We start from the raw sequence: 14,957 nt of genomic DNA on the forward strand, positions 1-14,957 counted from the left end.
TCCACCGGCGCGTCGTCAGATGGATAGAACGGTTTTCATCCGTTTAGTGCGCACGGTGATTAAAACGAGTTACGGGTGACAAGGTGCCAGAAATATAGACTGTCGGGTCTAGGGGTGCGGGTGTGGTTAATTCCTGCCACTCTGGTCGCTCACCGTTCCCCCGAAGCACCACGCAGGAGCACTTTTGAATTCCGTTGCCCTAGAAATGCTGACTGAGCCTCACTCTTAGGGGGAAAAAAGCTCCATAGCTACAGGGGACCCCGTGGCGGATACGCATAATGATGATGAAAGAAGAATACATTTATTGACTGACACAAAACAAGCGGAGACAGGACGCTACCCTTGTCCTGCGTCCCGTATTTAGCGCTGTTTGCTGCCAAAAGAGGTACAAGATGAACTAACTTACAGCACAAGGCTAAATATGCACTAAACAGGAAGCGACAAGGATAACGTTGACTTGCAACTTATTTTATTCTCAGAAGGAACGCTTATATAGGACTGTGCAATGAAAACAACAAAATCAAAGCACAATGTGAGTATTATTCCTGCGACAAAAAAATGTAATTTGGAAGTCAGCGCTGTCCGTGGTGTATTTCTTGTCTCTGACCATGTTTAGCCTTGCGCCGCGAGCACATCCAACATGACTTACGGAAACGTTTACCTTACTAACGTACCTACTCGCTTGTTAGTGATCAGAAGGAAGGAGAAATAACGTGTTCCCGTCTTTGCCACTTACAGTATCGACGAACTCTGCTGAACACTGAAAGCATATGTCACGACGAGGCGGGTGCGTGCAACACGGCGTTAAACACGGCACTTGCTCCTTGCCGCGAGAGAAGATGGAAGCGGGAACGAGCAAGGGGGCTTCTTAAGGCGAGGAGGGAAGCGAACCGAGGGAGGTGAAGAGGGCCCGCCGGTAACAACTGTAGCCGTTTGCTGCGAACGCGAAATCGAGCTCGTTCGCTTAAACGTAACCGCGCGTGTGCGTGTAGCTGCCTCCCCCCCTCTCTCTCTCAAGAGCGAAAAAATGAGTCTCAGCGCGGCGGCACAGTCGTGTCGCGAGACGCGGAGGGTAAACGCGCCGAGTGGGTCCGCGCATGTTCTGAGTAAGCACGTCGCGTCTGAATCGCGCAGACACAAGACTTCGCCGTAGAGGCGTCTTTCTTTTGTCGTTCGTTACTTTATCCTCGCCCAGTGTGAGCGTGGTTGCGCGCCTGCGTGCGTGCTTATACACGGAATGTTGGATGCGAAGGCTTCGTTACGACTGGCTTGCTGCTTGGCAGGTAATGTGCATTGTTCCCTCCGACTCGCGCTCTCCGAGAGAGAATCGCCTCCGCTGTGTCATTAACGGTGATGTACACTTTGTTATAACCTAGTACGCTGTCGTAAGAAAAATTAAAGCGGCTTAAGAAATTAAGTGGTCTAAAGAGAGAGAGAGAGAGAAAGGATGTATAGAAAGGCAGAAAGGTTAACCATAGGTAGTTGGCTACACGCTGAGGTGCTGAGCTGTGCTCCCTATAGGGTCGCAGAAAATAGCTCCTCTTCCTCTTCGCAAGCTCTCTCCCTCTAAACTGTACGGGCGGTCATCGGCACGGGGATTATATAGAGAGAAAGAGACAGAGAGAGCGCGGAAGGGGAGAGAGATAAAGAGAGACGAACACCAAGACAGCTTGAAATGATTGACGGCAAGCAAACAAAAGGGAAACGAGAGATTGCTGTAAGCGAGTTATTCCACCCGAATGTCACAGGCGTGTCCCTCAACCATTTCCTATGTTCTGTTAAAAAAAATTGCTGTTTAATAATTGTGCGCAGTATTTTCCTAAACTAGTTTACCTAACCTAGTGCTGCGAGAAGAGTACTGTAAGAGTTAATTTGGGTGCCTCTCAATGCCCAAATTTGCATGTCCAACCTATGAAAGAAACGCGGCAGACTTGTGCGATCTTGCGGAATCACAGCCAAATTTCCAGCGAAGTTTTTTTTTTTTTTTCGAGCAGTTTCATTAATAATGCCAGCAGCGTGTAATTAAGCCACGCACCCTAAAATGTTGCCCGCAAATGACTCGGGACACATGGACCCCTTTTCGAGAAATGATCAACTGTGTCACATTTCGTTCTCTTAGGACCCCGCCGGAAAACATGCAAGCAACATTTATAGAACGCCGAAATTACGGTGTTCGGCCGTCAGAGATCTGACTACCGAACACCGCAAGTCTTTATAATATGCTACCTTGCACCATGTGTTTGTTTTTCCTCTCCCAACAGCCTTGGTTAATGTTAGCTTGGATACCCTATATTTTGCTTAGAAAAATTTACTTCTTCTATATTAGGTCATAATTTTGAAGCTCAATGTTCAATGCAATTTCTATCTCCATTTATCGCCACAATTATATGCTAATCTGCGCGTTTGTTGGTGTTTCGCCTTGATCATCTTGGTCCTGTGTCAACAATTCGATGCCAAATTGCTCACGTGCTCGAATTTAAGTGCGACATTCTTTTTCTCAGTGAATCAGCGCATCCTTTGCGCTGTCTCTCTGACTTTGCCTTTCCGTTCTGTGGTTTCTTACTTCTGAATTACGGTGCTTTGTCATGATCGAAATTCATTGAAAAAAAAAAAGAATGGGCATGGGCGACCCTTCAGGTTTCGGCCATTTCTCGGGATATGATAAAGTCTGCTTCCCATTTTCTTGCGAAATATGTGTAAAACTACAACAATAAAAAATTTATTTATCATTTTATTTATTTATTTATTTACTTATTTATTTATTTATTTATTTATTTATGTCCCTCAAAATATGATATATTCCTCGGTGGACTTGTTGATATGGTACCAGAAACTGTCAGAATGAACCTAAACGCCGGCGATATCTGCATATGAACTTCAGTTGTTTCCCGACCACAGCTTCGTGCAAGTCTGCAACGTACAGCGTCTGCCACTTCAAAGTTTTTGCGCCCGCGAAGTCTGCAATTGACCACGCTTGCATTTACACGCAAAGCGATGCACCGATATCACATTACAAGTTTACGGCACACCCGTGCCACACGTAATGCATCACACATTCTTAGGTGTCATTACTGACCGAAACTTGTCCTGGTCTAAGCACGTGACATTACGAAAGACCTCCATTTCCTTCTTCATTTTGGGACAGTCCTTTGAGATAGCGTCATGGGACCCAAATGTAATTGGGGCATTTGAGAACCGTGGCTACACAATAGTCTGCAGCGTGGCACTAACAAGCGCGAGCAGACTCTCGTGTTTTCGCGCATGTCGCTCACGCGTCCCAGCCTCGTGAAATTGCAGCATTGGAGTGGCCTTCAGATAAATGGTCACACGGGTTGTCTAAAGTGGCCCACCTTGACGTGGCCCACCTTAACGTGTGAGGGAAGAGATTCGCCGTTGAAGATTACCTTCACACAGCGGGATGCGCCGAGTCGAGACACGTGAGTTATGGCGCAGTCATCAAGGGCTGGTTTCGTTGGAGTAGGCAAGTCGGCGCTGAAGGTGGAGACATCCACGTCGTAGGTGACACCAGTAGTAGTGTCACTGTCCAGAGAAATATACGAGCGGACCTTCATGCCGCCGAGTTCCGTAAGTTTGCTAAAATGGCCCAGCGCAGTCTCCGGTACAAGTCTCATATCAATGGCCAATATATTTCTTCGCGTGTTGACTCTGACGCCCGTGACTTGATTCTACGTCACCGCTTCAAGGAGCACTGAGACAGACTGTCCGTTGAGCTGCCTCAGGTTGTCGGTTGCTGGTACTAATAGAATCGTACTGACTGCAGTATTCCGAGTTGGTCCTACAGTCGACGTGCTTGAAGACATGTAGAACCTGGTGTTTCTTCGTTTCGCCTTGCGGCTCCTTGCAAGCTGGAAGTCGTCATCGGAGAAGTCCTCGCTGCTGAACGAGTAGACATTGGTATCCTCGTGGTCGGTGTCATTCTGGAGGCCGGTACGCTTCCCTAGACGAAGCCACCACTGAAGTCGCCATCCCCAGCGGAGGTGCGGAGACATCCTCTTGCCTCCGTGCCACAACTTGACAACTCCCCCGAAATATGCACAGAAATCAGGCGAAAATAGCTGAGATAGAGAAATATGTTGCTGTTGTTTTTGCCTCAAAACATGGCTCCTTCCGGCTCGCAGTCACTTCGTCTTCGTCTCACGAAGAGGCAAAGGTTGCCCAAAATGACGCCACGCAAGTCTCCATCCCGTTTGCTCAACCGGACACCGATGCTCTAGTGTATATACTATTGTAAAAAAATCCTAGAGCAAACTGGGTGCTGCCGACTCACCGTCATCGACGCCTTCACGGACTCGACCCAAACATACGAATGAAATTACACACCCAAGATCAAAATAAATTGTGCAAGCTTGCTTCACAGGTTATGTCTAGGCGTGGCATTCACTCAGCGATACCGACACCTTATTGATCTTGCACACAGTCCGGACTTCGACTAGTTCGCGGTACCCGAGACAATTGAACACGTCTTGCGCATGTGCCCGCGATATGCTGTGCAAAGTCAATCACGGGCGCAATATTTGCTCGAGTGCACCAATCAACCTTTGTCTGAAGAGGTCCTATTGGGACCTTGGCCAGATTATAGTCATCGTGATGTTGTAAAAGCTCTAATCAAATTCTTGCACGAGAGTCGTCTAGATTTTTGATGTTCAGGTTCACTCACCACTATCTTCACCTTAATCATCGAGGCCTCCCCCTCTCTCCTTTGACTCCCGTCTCCCTTCCACAATGCTGAGTAGCAGATCAGAACTTTGATTCAAGTCTCCAAATCAAACGCTGTCGCTACGTGTCGCTCGCGCTTTTGAGGCGGTATTTCGATCAGAAATTTGTTACGTTACATCGTGACTGGCTGTCGAAACATCAAGAAAGGCCGCCTGAATGTCGCTGCACTTGGTTGGCTCGGTTTGTTCTACTTATTCGTGCTGCCTTTCTCGTTTCAGCGCCAATGAAGCGGCAAGAACAGTGTTTGAGCATCCTCTCTGCAATGCCGCACTTAACCACTTTCGCAGATCGCTTTTCAAGAGAGGGGTCCGCCCATCTCTCTTTACTGCTAAGTAAGCGTCAAGAGCACGAAGCTGTAGCAACAGTCGGCACTCTTCGTCAGCATCGCAGATTGCCTTCAAGGTACATGGCCGCACCGTCACCGCTTCGTAACATATGGGGATACGCTCAAAAAGGTGTCATTCGCGTACATTGAGGCCAAGCAAAGACAACGCCACGGTATGTATGACTCAGTCGACAAAAAACGCACACGTTTGAAGACGACTTCATTGAAAGTGGCCACGAAAGTTTAAATCAATGCAGCGTGAACATGCGGCACTTAGCAGAGCGAAAAACTAACGAAGCCGCATACAACAAGTGGCAGCATATGAGATTAGTGATGAGCGAAGAATCGCTCGCTAACCTCGCAGAGCCGAGACCATTGCATTGGGTTGAAATCAGCCCGGCTGATTCTTTGACGCCAGACCTTTCTGCGCGGCGCGTCTCGCTTCGCAAATAGAACCCAGAAGAGTCGCTTGCCGTCACTTTCATGTGTAGCGCTTCCGAAAGCACAGCAACAAGGCATCGCGAACACGGAACTACGCCAACAAAGCAAAATGGAGGCGCGGAACACGCCGAGGATGACGAGGCCGCCTTTGACGAAGATAGGTCCTCCTATCGAAACGTTGGCCAGCCTTTCTGAGGCATCTTATCCCTGTTTACAAACTTTATACCACAGTATGACATTAAGGTTGTGACTTATGTGGTGCATAAGCAAACCTTGCAAAAGATGCCATGTTGGATTGTAGAAAGTAAGACAAATTTTATATATCGCAGTTGCTTTAACAGCATTTAATTGACCACTTGACAAAAACTTCACTTCGCATAGATTCCAACACGTACACTGAATCTGCAGTTTTTTTGTTTTTTTTTGCTTATTAATGTAGTTGTTACTGCATGGCCACATTGTAGATTTGAAAACAAAGTTAAATAAATTTGTTTGTTGCAATATAACAATTTGTGTAGATCACTGCGATTGTAACACCAGAACTAGATACAAACATGCACACTATAGGATGCAGGCAAATGCTCAGGACAAACTCCAGAATGTTTGCATCCTGATACTTATGAAAGTGAACGGTTTTATTCCGTGGCTGTCAAAAGAGGGAGAGAGAAAACTTAATTGTGTTCGTGGAACAAAAACGCATTGATAAGCTTAGATATATAGTCATTGCTTAACACTTTCGAAATGAATAATTATAGCTTGCTATCGACATTGAAGCAGCCTTTCGACAGCAAGAAAAGGAATCAGTTTTTCCAGCTGTGAACATTGAATTGCAGGAAATGCAAGCAGGCATAAAATTCTGCCAGTATAATCTGTTTAGGAATACAAAATTCGAATAAACATTGAGACTTGCATTTGCACTTTCTCTGGCTGAGCAATCTAGTTTGAAATGACTCCCATAAGCATGTCGTAACAATGTTTATCTAATACAGGTTAAATGCATGACTAGCTTAAGAAATCTGGATGATTGCTATAAATTACAGTGAAGAAACTATAATATCTAATAACATTAATAATATAATAATAATATTTATTTCCACAAAACAGGCTAACCGTGAGAGAAGTGCGGGGCTGAGCAGAAAGCTGAAAAATTCTACGGCAAGTGCGCCTGCCGTGGGCCTACGATCCTGCATTATGGATAGCGCGTGTTGATATGGTCTTCTTGTTAGAAGTTCCGAGTATACTGCCAGCGTGAGACACGGGACAACAAAGTGGACGAGAAGCGTGTCTTTTAGAATGATATGTTACAACGTACAGGTTTCTACAAAAGTGACGGTAACTGCTCGAAACATTTGATGCGTCGGCTTTTGCGCCTTTAGAAATATTTAGAGAGGGCTCCCATATATATATTCGCAGCGCAAACACGGCGATGGACGAACCAGGATAGCGCTAAGGTTGAATTTCACAACACAATTTTCATTCCACGTCGTAATCACACAGATCATTTGAGGCTTCGTTCAGTGGCACACGCGGGCTTTCGGGTTGGTGCTTCTTGTTGCGTTTGGCGTAAGAATATGGCTAGTAGCAGGCACCACATATGCGCAATCACGGGCAATATACACGCATAATTTCTCCAGAAGCTGACGCCGAGCACGGGTAGCGCGAGGATCTTGTTGGGCTGACACGACGACTTCGTGGCAGCCGAATTCCGAATACTGCAGATGCGGTGAGGGTAGCAATATGAAATGGTCGATAGGTCATCTTGTAGATTGTTGTAGCGCAGGCAGAACGAAACGGTCATAGAAGGCAGATGAGACAACACACGGCGCAGAACCACCCGCGAACAGCTGTTTACGTGCGCCATGTCGCACTGAACTATCGAAACCGCCGTCGCGCACTCGAAGACAAATTTAAATTAGTAAACGCACATATTATTTGCTTCTAATCAAGAAAAGTCAATAATATTATAGTGTAAACGTTTTATTCATTACAATAAAAGAATTATGCAGCATGTGCCACGAAACCTGGCAGTAAGCAACCCTGGGCGTCGCACCAGTCGCATTGTTGAAATCGCAATCATGTGAAATGAGCCCTCTAAAAATCGCATTGCGACGCGTGCGACAGCACCGATTTTCGTCGTTGCAGTCGCAGCATGTAAAACAGCCTTCAGCCGAAGTTTCGCGAAAGCGAAACCATCTTCCAAAGTGATCCCCCGAGGATATCGCCCTAGGAAAGCTCCGTCTCCTTCTCAGACGACGATGATAAGTGAAACTGAGAACTCTTTTTCGAATTGATTCCTTGAATAAAGGTACTCGATCTTTCCGTTTATATCGCGTTACATTTGCGGTTTTGTTTATTTATTTCATTGCGCGGACTGAAAAGTCGACAAATAAGCTGTATGGGAGCGGCGAAACGTATGCGCAAAAGAGAATGACGTTATGAATCTGTGCACACTATGTGCAGTTTCACGCACATAAAATTTAGAATCCAGGCATCAGCCAGTACTGTCGAGTTCACAAGAGCAGAGGCCTAGTGGTGCGCGCGATTGATTCCGGTGGTCTGGCATGGGGGCGTGGGAGTTCACGAGGGCATGGTGGTGAAATATGGTTGAGCGAAGGTAGCACCAGCGGTTTGTTGCACTGTGGAGGTCGCCAGGACGATGACATTCATGGCGTGTATAAGCTGATGTGTGTGTGTGTGTGTGTGTGTGTGTGTGTGTGTGTGTGTGTGTGTGTGTGTGTGTGTGTGTGTGTTTGTGTGTGTGTGTGAGCCATCAGGACAAGTCCTATGGCAGTAGCGAGAGGACACACTTTTGTTCGACCTTGCATTCGGTGGCGAGTACGCAACGGCGGCTTCTGAACGGTGCAGTGTAGGCGCAGTGGCCGCAACGTCGTCGCCTAAAGCTCAAAATTTCGTGGGAGATGGGGTGGAACACCTGGGCTCTTTGACACACACAGAGTCGGCGTCTAGCACACAGTTTTGAGACGGAAGAGTCTGTCGCACGATAGATTTGGTGGTGTGATGGCATGCGTGCTGCGCGGTGGAGCACTAGGGAAAGTCAGCTCTCCTGTCTCCCACCGCCCTCTCTCATTTTGGCTGCTGCTGGCGCAGGGGTCGGCTGCGGAAGAGCAGTCGCCTTTCACGCCGGTGCTCGCACAGCTGGGGACAACACGTAGATAACGAATATACTAGTGTAGCCGCCTATGCTACCGGTGTACAGATGTGCTCGTTGACGACTCTTCTCTGTATATAATTACGCGATGAAACAACAAACGCCACCTAAATACACTCGGTGCAACAAAACAAATACGTCATTCCTTCAATAAAGCGAATAGCTTGATGCAAGCGTTTGGCTATTCATATATATTGACAGTATTCGTCGATGGTTTTCTGCACAATTCTTTATTTTTTTTTTTGGTGTGGGCGGGGGGGGGGGGGCGGTCTACATATATCTGTAACGCCGCTCTATTCAGGGCTATGGGCTCGCAGCTCACGTTGCAATTCACGACAAGCTCGATAAAGCAAGCGAGATCGAACTACTCTTGCACGCAACCCCGCAAAACAAGCTTCAAGAAAGCGGCCGGATACGAACGACCAGGCTTTATAAATCTCGCGCGTGCCACATGTGTTTCGCGACTATGTTTCGCGCTGTGTGTTTGGGATATATATGCAGCGTTTCGGTCTCTCACTCTTCATTTCTTTCTTTCTGTATTCCTCTCTCTCCCCCTCCCCTCTCTCTCTCTATCTTTCTCTCTTATATCACTACTCTTTTTCTTTATGCCCAGGAACTGTACTCCGGCTTAACAAGGAGCACGTCGCGCCTCTGTCAAGCAGCCAGCGATGATTGCACTGACGTGATTTACCGCGACGGTTGACAGGAAACGCTTTTAAAAACTGTGTGCGCGGAAGAATACAGCAACGGGAAATACGTTTCTCCGAGGCCCAACGGCTGCGAAACGGTAACGGTTCCGGCGTTCGCGGCAATCAAGGCGCGGCAATTGGGCTCAGAAGAAGAGCTCGCGCACGGCACTGTCCCCATTGGTCGAGGCACGGACGGTGCCTCGAATGACTGACGCTATTGCCTCTTGGCTTGTCCCGTTAATGACCGCCCTGCCAGGAGCTGTATGCCTCGCATTTCTACGTAGCGAAAAAAAAAATCCTATTCAGCTGTCGCGGAGCCGTCTTCAGACAAGAGCGCCTAGACTGGAAGTTAGGAGCCCTTTTTTTTATTTGTGTGTGTGTATGGGAGGGGGGGGGGTGTATGAGTGCGTGCGTGTACTGCAGTTTTCACAGTCCAAAAACCTATTAACAGGAGCAGCAACGCATTTCTACGTAGAATTTCAGTACTATTTAAGAAAGAAAATTGGTGCGAGACACGAAATATAGAGCAAAAGGTTGACTACCGACTGCTCTAACTCTAATACATGTTCACTATATCGCGATTTAAAATTCTAAACAGAAAAATAGGTTGGTAATAATGGTATTGGTGATTATCGCGCAAATTCAGATGTCCACCGTATAGCTACATAGCTTAATCAGTAAAAAAAAAATTATTTGGCTCAGATCTCCTATAATTATAACCTCAGAAGGGAGTCTCTGAAACCCGTGGCACAGACATTGCAGGTACGATTTCCCTATAAGTTTTTGTTTTCTTCACTCCATCTAGCAATTCTATAGACGAATTTTTGTAAGCTCAAAATACTTTGTTCTTGAGCAAGTTGGTTGGTAGAAGACGAAGCCACTGAGTGAGCAAAAATTTCACCGACGATTACCTTACTCCCTAATGCAAAATTTGAGCGCAGACAATATGTCTTGTGCGGCACGTTCCAAATGCAGCGAAAGGTGGCGCGACTGCCTCACTAATCGGGAGATTGCGAGCAGCAGCGCGTGGGTGACTCGTGGGCGCGATTCACAGCAGCCGTCGCATGCAGACTTCCCAGACTCTGGCGCCGTCTCGCAGCCATCGTGGCCGCGGCGCGCGCCTTGCGCGGCACTACACTTTTCTTCTCGCGCTTTCGCCAAACGTTCCTCCTCCGCTTTTCGCCTCATGCTTCCATTGCACCCACCTCCTCCGCTTTACCCCTCGCGCTTTCCTCGCTCTCGCCGCTTTTTTCCATCCCCCGCTGCTCTCCTCGTTCGCTCTTTCATCCGCTGCGCTCATTCCCTCGGTTATGCCGGGAACGCCGACGCTCGACGCAGGAAGAGGCGCCTAAGTGCGGCGCTCTAAATTTTTACTGCAAAAAATGACACGGTTTCTTAAGATCTCTCGTAAGAGGCGAACGGCGAAAGCCTACTCTTCCTCCTCTTATCATTCGCCTCTTTCTCCTTGCCTGTTCTCTTTCTATACTTTATTTTAGTCATTACTGCTCACTATTAAGCATTTTAGTCATTTGTAATCAATTGTGGCCATTACAAGCCGTCGTTAGACATGTTGGTCATATCATACTCATTAGTAGACATTACAAGTTATTTCAGTCATTATTAGTCATTACTGCTCATTACTAAGCATATTTAGTTATTTGCAATCAATTGTCATCATTACAAGCCGTCGTTAGACATCTTGGTCATATCTTAGTTATCATTAGTCATTACAAGTCATTTCAATCATTACTGGTCATTACTAACCATTTTAGTCATTTGTAATCAATTATAGTCGTTACAATTCGTCGTTAGACATATTGGTCATTTCGTGGTCATTAATAGTAATTACAAGTCATTTCAGTCATTATAAGTCATTACTGGTCACTAGTAAGCATTTTAGTCATTCGTAATCAATTGTGGTCATTACAAGCCGTTGTTAGACATATTGGTCATTTCATAGTTATTAGTAGTCATTGCTAGTCAATAGTAGTCATTTTAGTCGTTACTACTCATTACTAGACATTTCTAGTCTTTTCTAATGAATTGTGGTTATTACAAGCCGTCGTTAGACATACTGGTCATTTCAGAATGGTTAGTAGTCATTATGAGTCATTAGTGGTCATTATTAACCTCTACCAATCTCTATTATAACGTTATCATTCACTAACTGTCCCTAGCAATCATTTTTCATTCTTTAGTCTGTCGTTAATCTATCTTCACTTGGCGTAATGACGCTTCGACGGTCACTCCGGCGGTCAGGACTGCTGACACAAACTTCACCACGAGGCTAGAAAGGCTTCCGCCCTAATAAATAAAAGAAGGGGCGATGACTGGGGCCCCTATTGCAGGTCCCCACTGGCACGAGCAGCTTGTTGGGCTTAGTCCAGAACAGCCAATTGGCTCTTCCGGCCTCCGTACGCAAGTCATGCCTCCCACTGTCTATTCCTCTTAGTGGATCGATGTTTGCGTATTGTGGGGCTGTCTATGCACGCAGGCCTCTCAGGGCGCTCCCATGTGGTGTGTTTTTATGCTTGCGTATCTGTACACCACGGGCACTCATCAGTGAACCTCCTGGGGTTCTAAGTAGGTGGTGCAGGTTGGGATATGTATATCCGTCTGAACATGATGCCAATCCCTCTCCTGTCGGCGGTTGAAATTCTAATGAGGGTGTCCAAAACGTCTCCACTCCTGTACGCTTTAAGAGGGGGTCACGAGGATTCCTTGGAAGGTCGTCGCTAGGCCATTTAATCCTCGAGCAACGCGGTCTGCTCTCGCGTTCCCTACCAGCCCCTCGTGTGCCAGGCACCATATGATACCAGGGTGCCCTTCTAGTTGATTGCCTAAAATTTTGATTATTTATTGGGGTGCCGTCCCATTTGACAATAGGCGGCAAGCCGCTTGTGAGTCGGATGATACGACAGCCAAATCGGTCTGGTGCTCGGCGTCCGGAATGGCGACGGCTGCAGCGCTTACCATGCACGCATTCCGAGGAGGGTCTTGAGAATGCCGTTGTTATGTTGTTCTGACACGTAGAGTGTACGGTGAAGCTGTTGGAGTCTGTTCGACAGCATCTGTGTACTCCCGGTCTCATGTCGAAGCACTTGCGAAGAGCTTTCGCCCTAGCTATGCATCGTCCGGGATGGTACTCGGGATGCAGGTTCTTGGAAACTCGGACCACCGCAGTGTGCGATCGAACGTTGCCAGTCTATCTGCGCCGTTTCCTCTCGGCAGTACTGGGGTCTCAGGGTAAGGCCTAACTTCGCAAATACGCCTCTGACATATGTTGAATAACAAAGTCGTTCTTTCTGACGATATAACGTCTCTCTGCGCACTCGTCATAAGTACTGTGCAGACCTAACCTCTCCAATCTCTCTATCCTTGCGCGTTCGAGAAGGTCACGGGCGGCTTTGAAGGCTTTTCTTATTATTGTGCTTACCTCTATTATCTCTTCGTTCGTCAAAGCCTGGTACGGAACAGCATATGGGATGCGGCTAATTACGAATGAGTGGACCAGGCTGACGGTCTCTACCTCGCTGAGGCCGTCTCTGCTTCTTGCCACTATTCGTATCATTCTGGCCACGTTTCCTGTGACCCCCTTTAGTTTTTAGAGGGTGTGTAATGTTCCAGCGTTCTGCTGTATCCACATCCCCAATATTATGAGTGTCTTCACTTCTCGAAGAATCGGCCCCCTGTCGAGAGAGGAAGATTGGTTGGCACCCAGTCCTTCTTCTTTTTCCTTTTTTGGGGCTATTGCGTACGCACGCGAATGAGTTCCGATTTCTCGGCTGCGCACACCATGTTCGCCGCCCTCGCGTATTCCACGAGTGCGTCTGTGGCCTTTTGAAGAGTTTCTTGCTTGTCCCCATCTATAGGACCTCTGTATGGTGAGCACACAGCGTGATGTCGTAGGAATATATCATACAGCCGAGATTCGGGTGTTTATCTTGCTCCAGAGCTAGCTTTCTCATCCCTACATTAAATAGCAGTGGAGAGAGTATAGATTCCTGAGGGGTGCCTCTGTCGGGACAGCTGACGCTGAGGAACGAGCGAACGTAGTTGTATATGCGCGCTCTCCCGTTCACTACTTCCAGATCCTCCAATATAGTCTGGTGCGAGATGGTGTCGAAGGCCTTTTTGATATCCGGTGCCACTACAAATTTATCTTCCGACCCTCTGCTTGGGTGCAGTACCTCGTACTTTAGTAGTAGCAAAACGTCCTGCGCCGACACGAAGGGTCCGAAACCGAAGGGTGCTTGGTTTGCCTCATATGGCTAACACCCCCCCCCCCCCCCCCCCCCCCCCCCTTAAAGGATAAGATCAAACCTTTGATGTAGTTTTCATCGTTTTGGCAACCATGATGATAGCTGCAACAAGCGATATAAAAACGGCGTGAAATAAGCCTTGATAATAAGCTTTGTCGCGTCAGATATTTGAGTGCGCACCAGAAGGTCAGAATTATTAGACAGTTTTCAACTACGGCCGTTCTCATCACACGTGTAGCGCGAGCTCGCTGTGATTTGCATTACATTTTTATAGCATTAAGGGTACGGGTGCTGACTACGAGACAAACAAGCACTTTTAAGGCTTTAAAAATTGCTGGAGTGTGTGATTGCGCTTACCGGTTGGCTCTGAATTTGAACGGGAAGTAAGGAATACGAGTGGATGTTGAAACATGCCCGCTACTTCGGCTGTTTTTCATGGGACCCGAATCAGGGAGCCCTCATTTTCAGCATGCAACATTAGCTTTTCTATTGATCAAGTACTGCGTGCGATACGTAAAGAATACACAAAAACTAATAATAATTCTGACTGATTGAAATACAACGGCCCTTTATTTGTTATGGCACAAGCATGGCCTCTGGCACTCTGTGCAAGCAACGTACTTGATAGACTTCCTGAGCAGCGTGTGAGCGGCCCATTGTGAATTAATATCTGATATTAGTTTATATAAATAATAGGTGATAAATAGTGTAAGGTAGTAAGTCAGTACGCCGTTTAAACGCTTTACACGTCAATCCAGCTCCCCCAAACCAAGTTTTGCGTAACTCTAAATATGTGCCACAATATGAGCCTAAAGTTAAAATACTGCATATGTGCGCATTAAGAGATCATATATATATATATATATATATATATATATATATATATATATATATATATATATATATATATATATATATATAAGAAAAGACAGCGATTAAAAAATAACTAATTATGTCTGACTGTGTACATCTGCTTGTAGCTGGAAAGCAGCCAACAAAAATGCACATAGAGCTTACTAAAGCCAAAAGAAATTTTTGGAAAACATTTTTGTAGACATTGCGAGAACTGTCAGTTCGTATAAGGTGATATTTTATGGCATGCTTATGTAGAGTGTATGATCTCTGTGTGAACTTCCTTATTATGGTCTTACTATACAGAAGGCTACAGCTTATGGAAATCTCTTAATTATATGTTCCTATATAGTCAGGCTTTATAGGGCGCTAGAACAGTGTATGCTCTTTAGCTGAACGCACGTTAGGGGACCTGTTAACAGTGTGCGAACGATGACTGCAAATGATATCGTGTGTTATAGAGCTTAAAGATAATTTTTTTT

At 46.4% G+C, this 14,957-nt stretch overlaps 1 protein-coding gene across 4 annotated transcripts in view; it reads left to right on the plus strand.

The window, feature by feature from the left end:
* Window positions 1-1,040: 1,040 nt before the first annotated feature.
* Window positions 1,041-14,957, plus strand: part of LOC142563545 (uncharacterized) — a 66,232-nt gene continuing 52,315 nt past the window's right edge. For 2 of the 4 annotated variants that reach the window (XM_075674117.1, XM_075674118.1), the window contains exon 1: window positions 1,041-1,283. In XM_075674117.1, the coding sequence (XP_075530232.1) occupies window positions 1,238-1,283 (46 nt within the window). In that variant the 5' untranslated portion in view covers window positions 1,041-1,237. Of the gene's footprint in view, window positions 1,351-14,957 lie in introns of all 4 variants that reach the window. The other 2 variants (XM_075674116.1, XM_075674119.1) reach the window with 1 other exon arrangement.

The sequence above is a fragment of the Dermacentor variabilis genome, chromosome 11, assembly GCF_050947875.1.
Source record: "Dermacentor variabilis isolate Ectoservices chromosome 11, ASM5094787v1, whole genome shotgun sequence".
Taxonomy (NCBI): Eukaryota; Metazoa; Arthropoda; class Arachnida; order Ixodida; family Ixodidae; genus Dermacentor; species Dermacentor variabilis.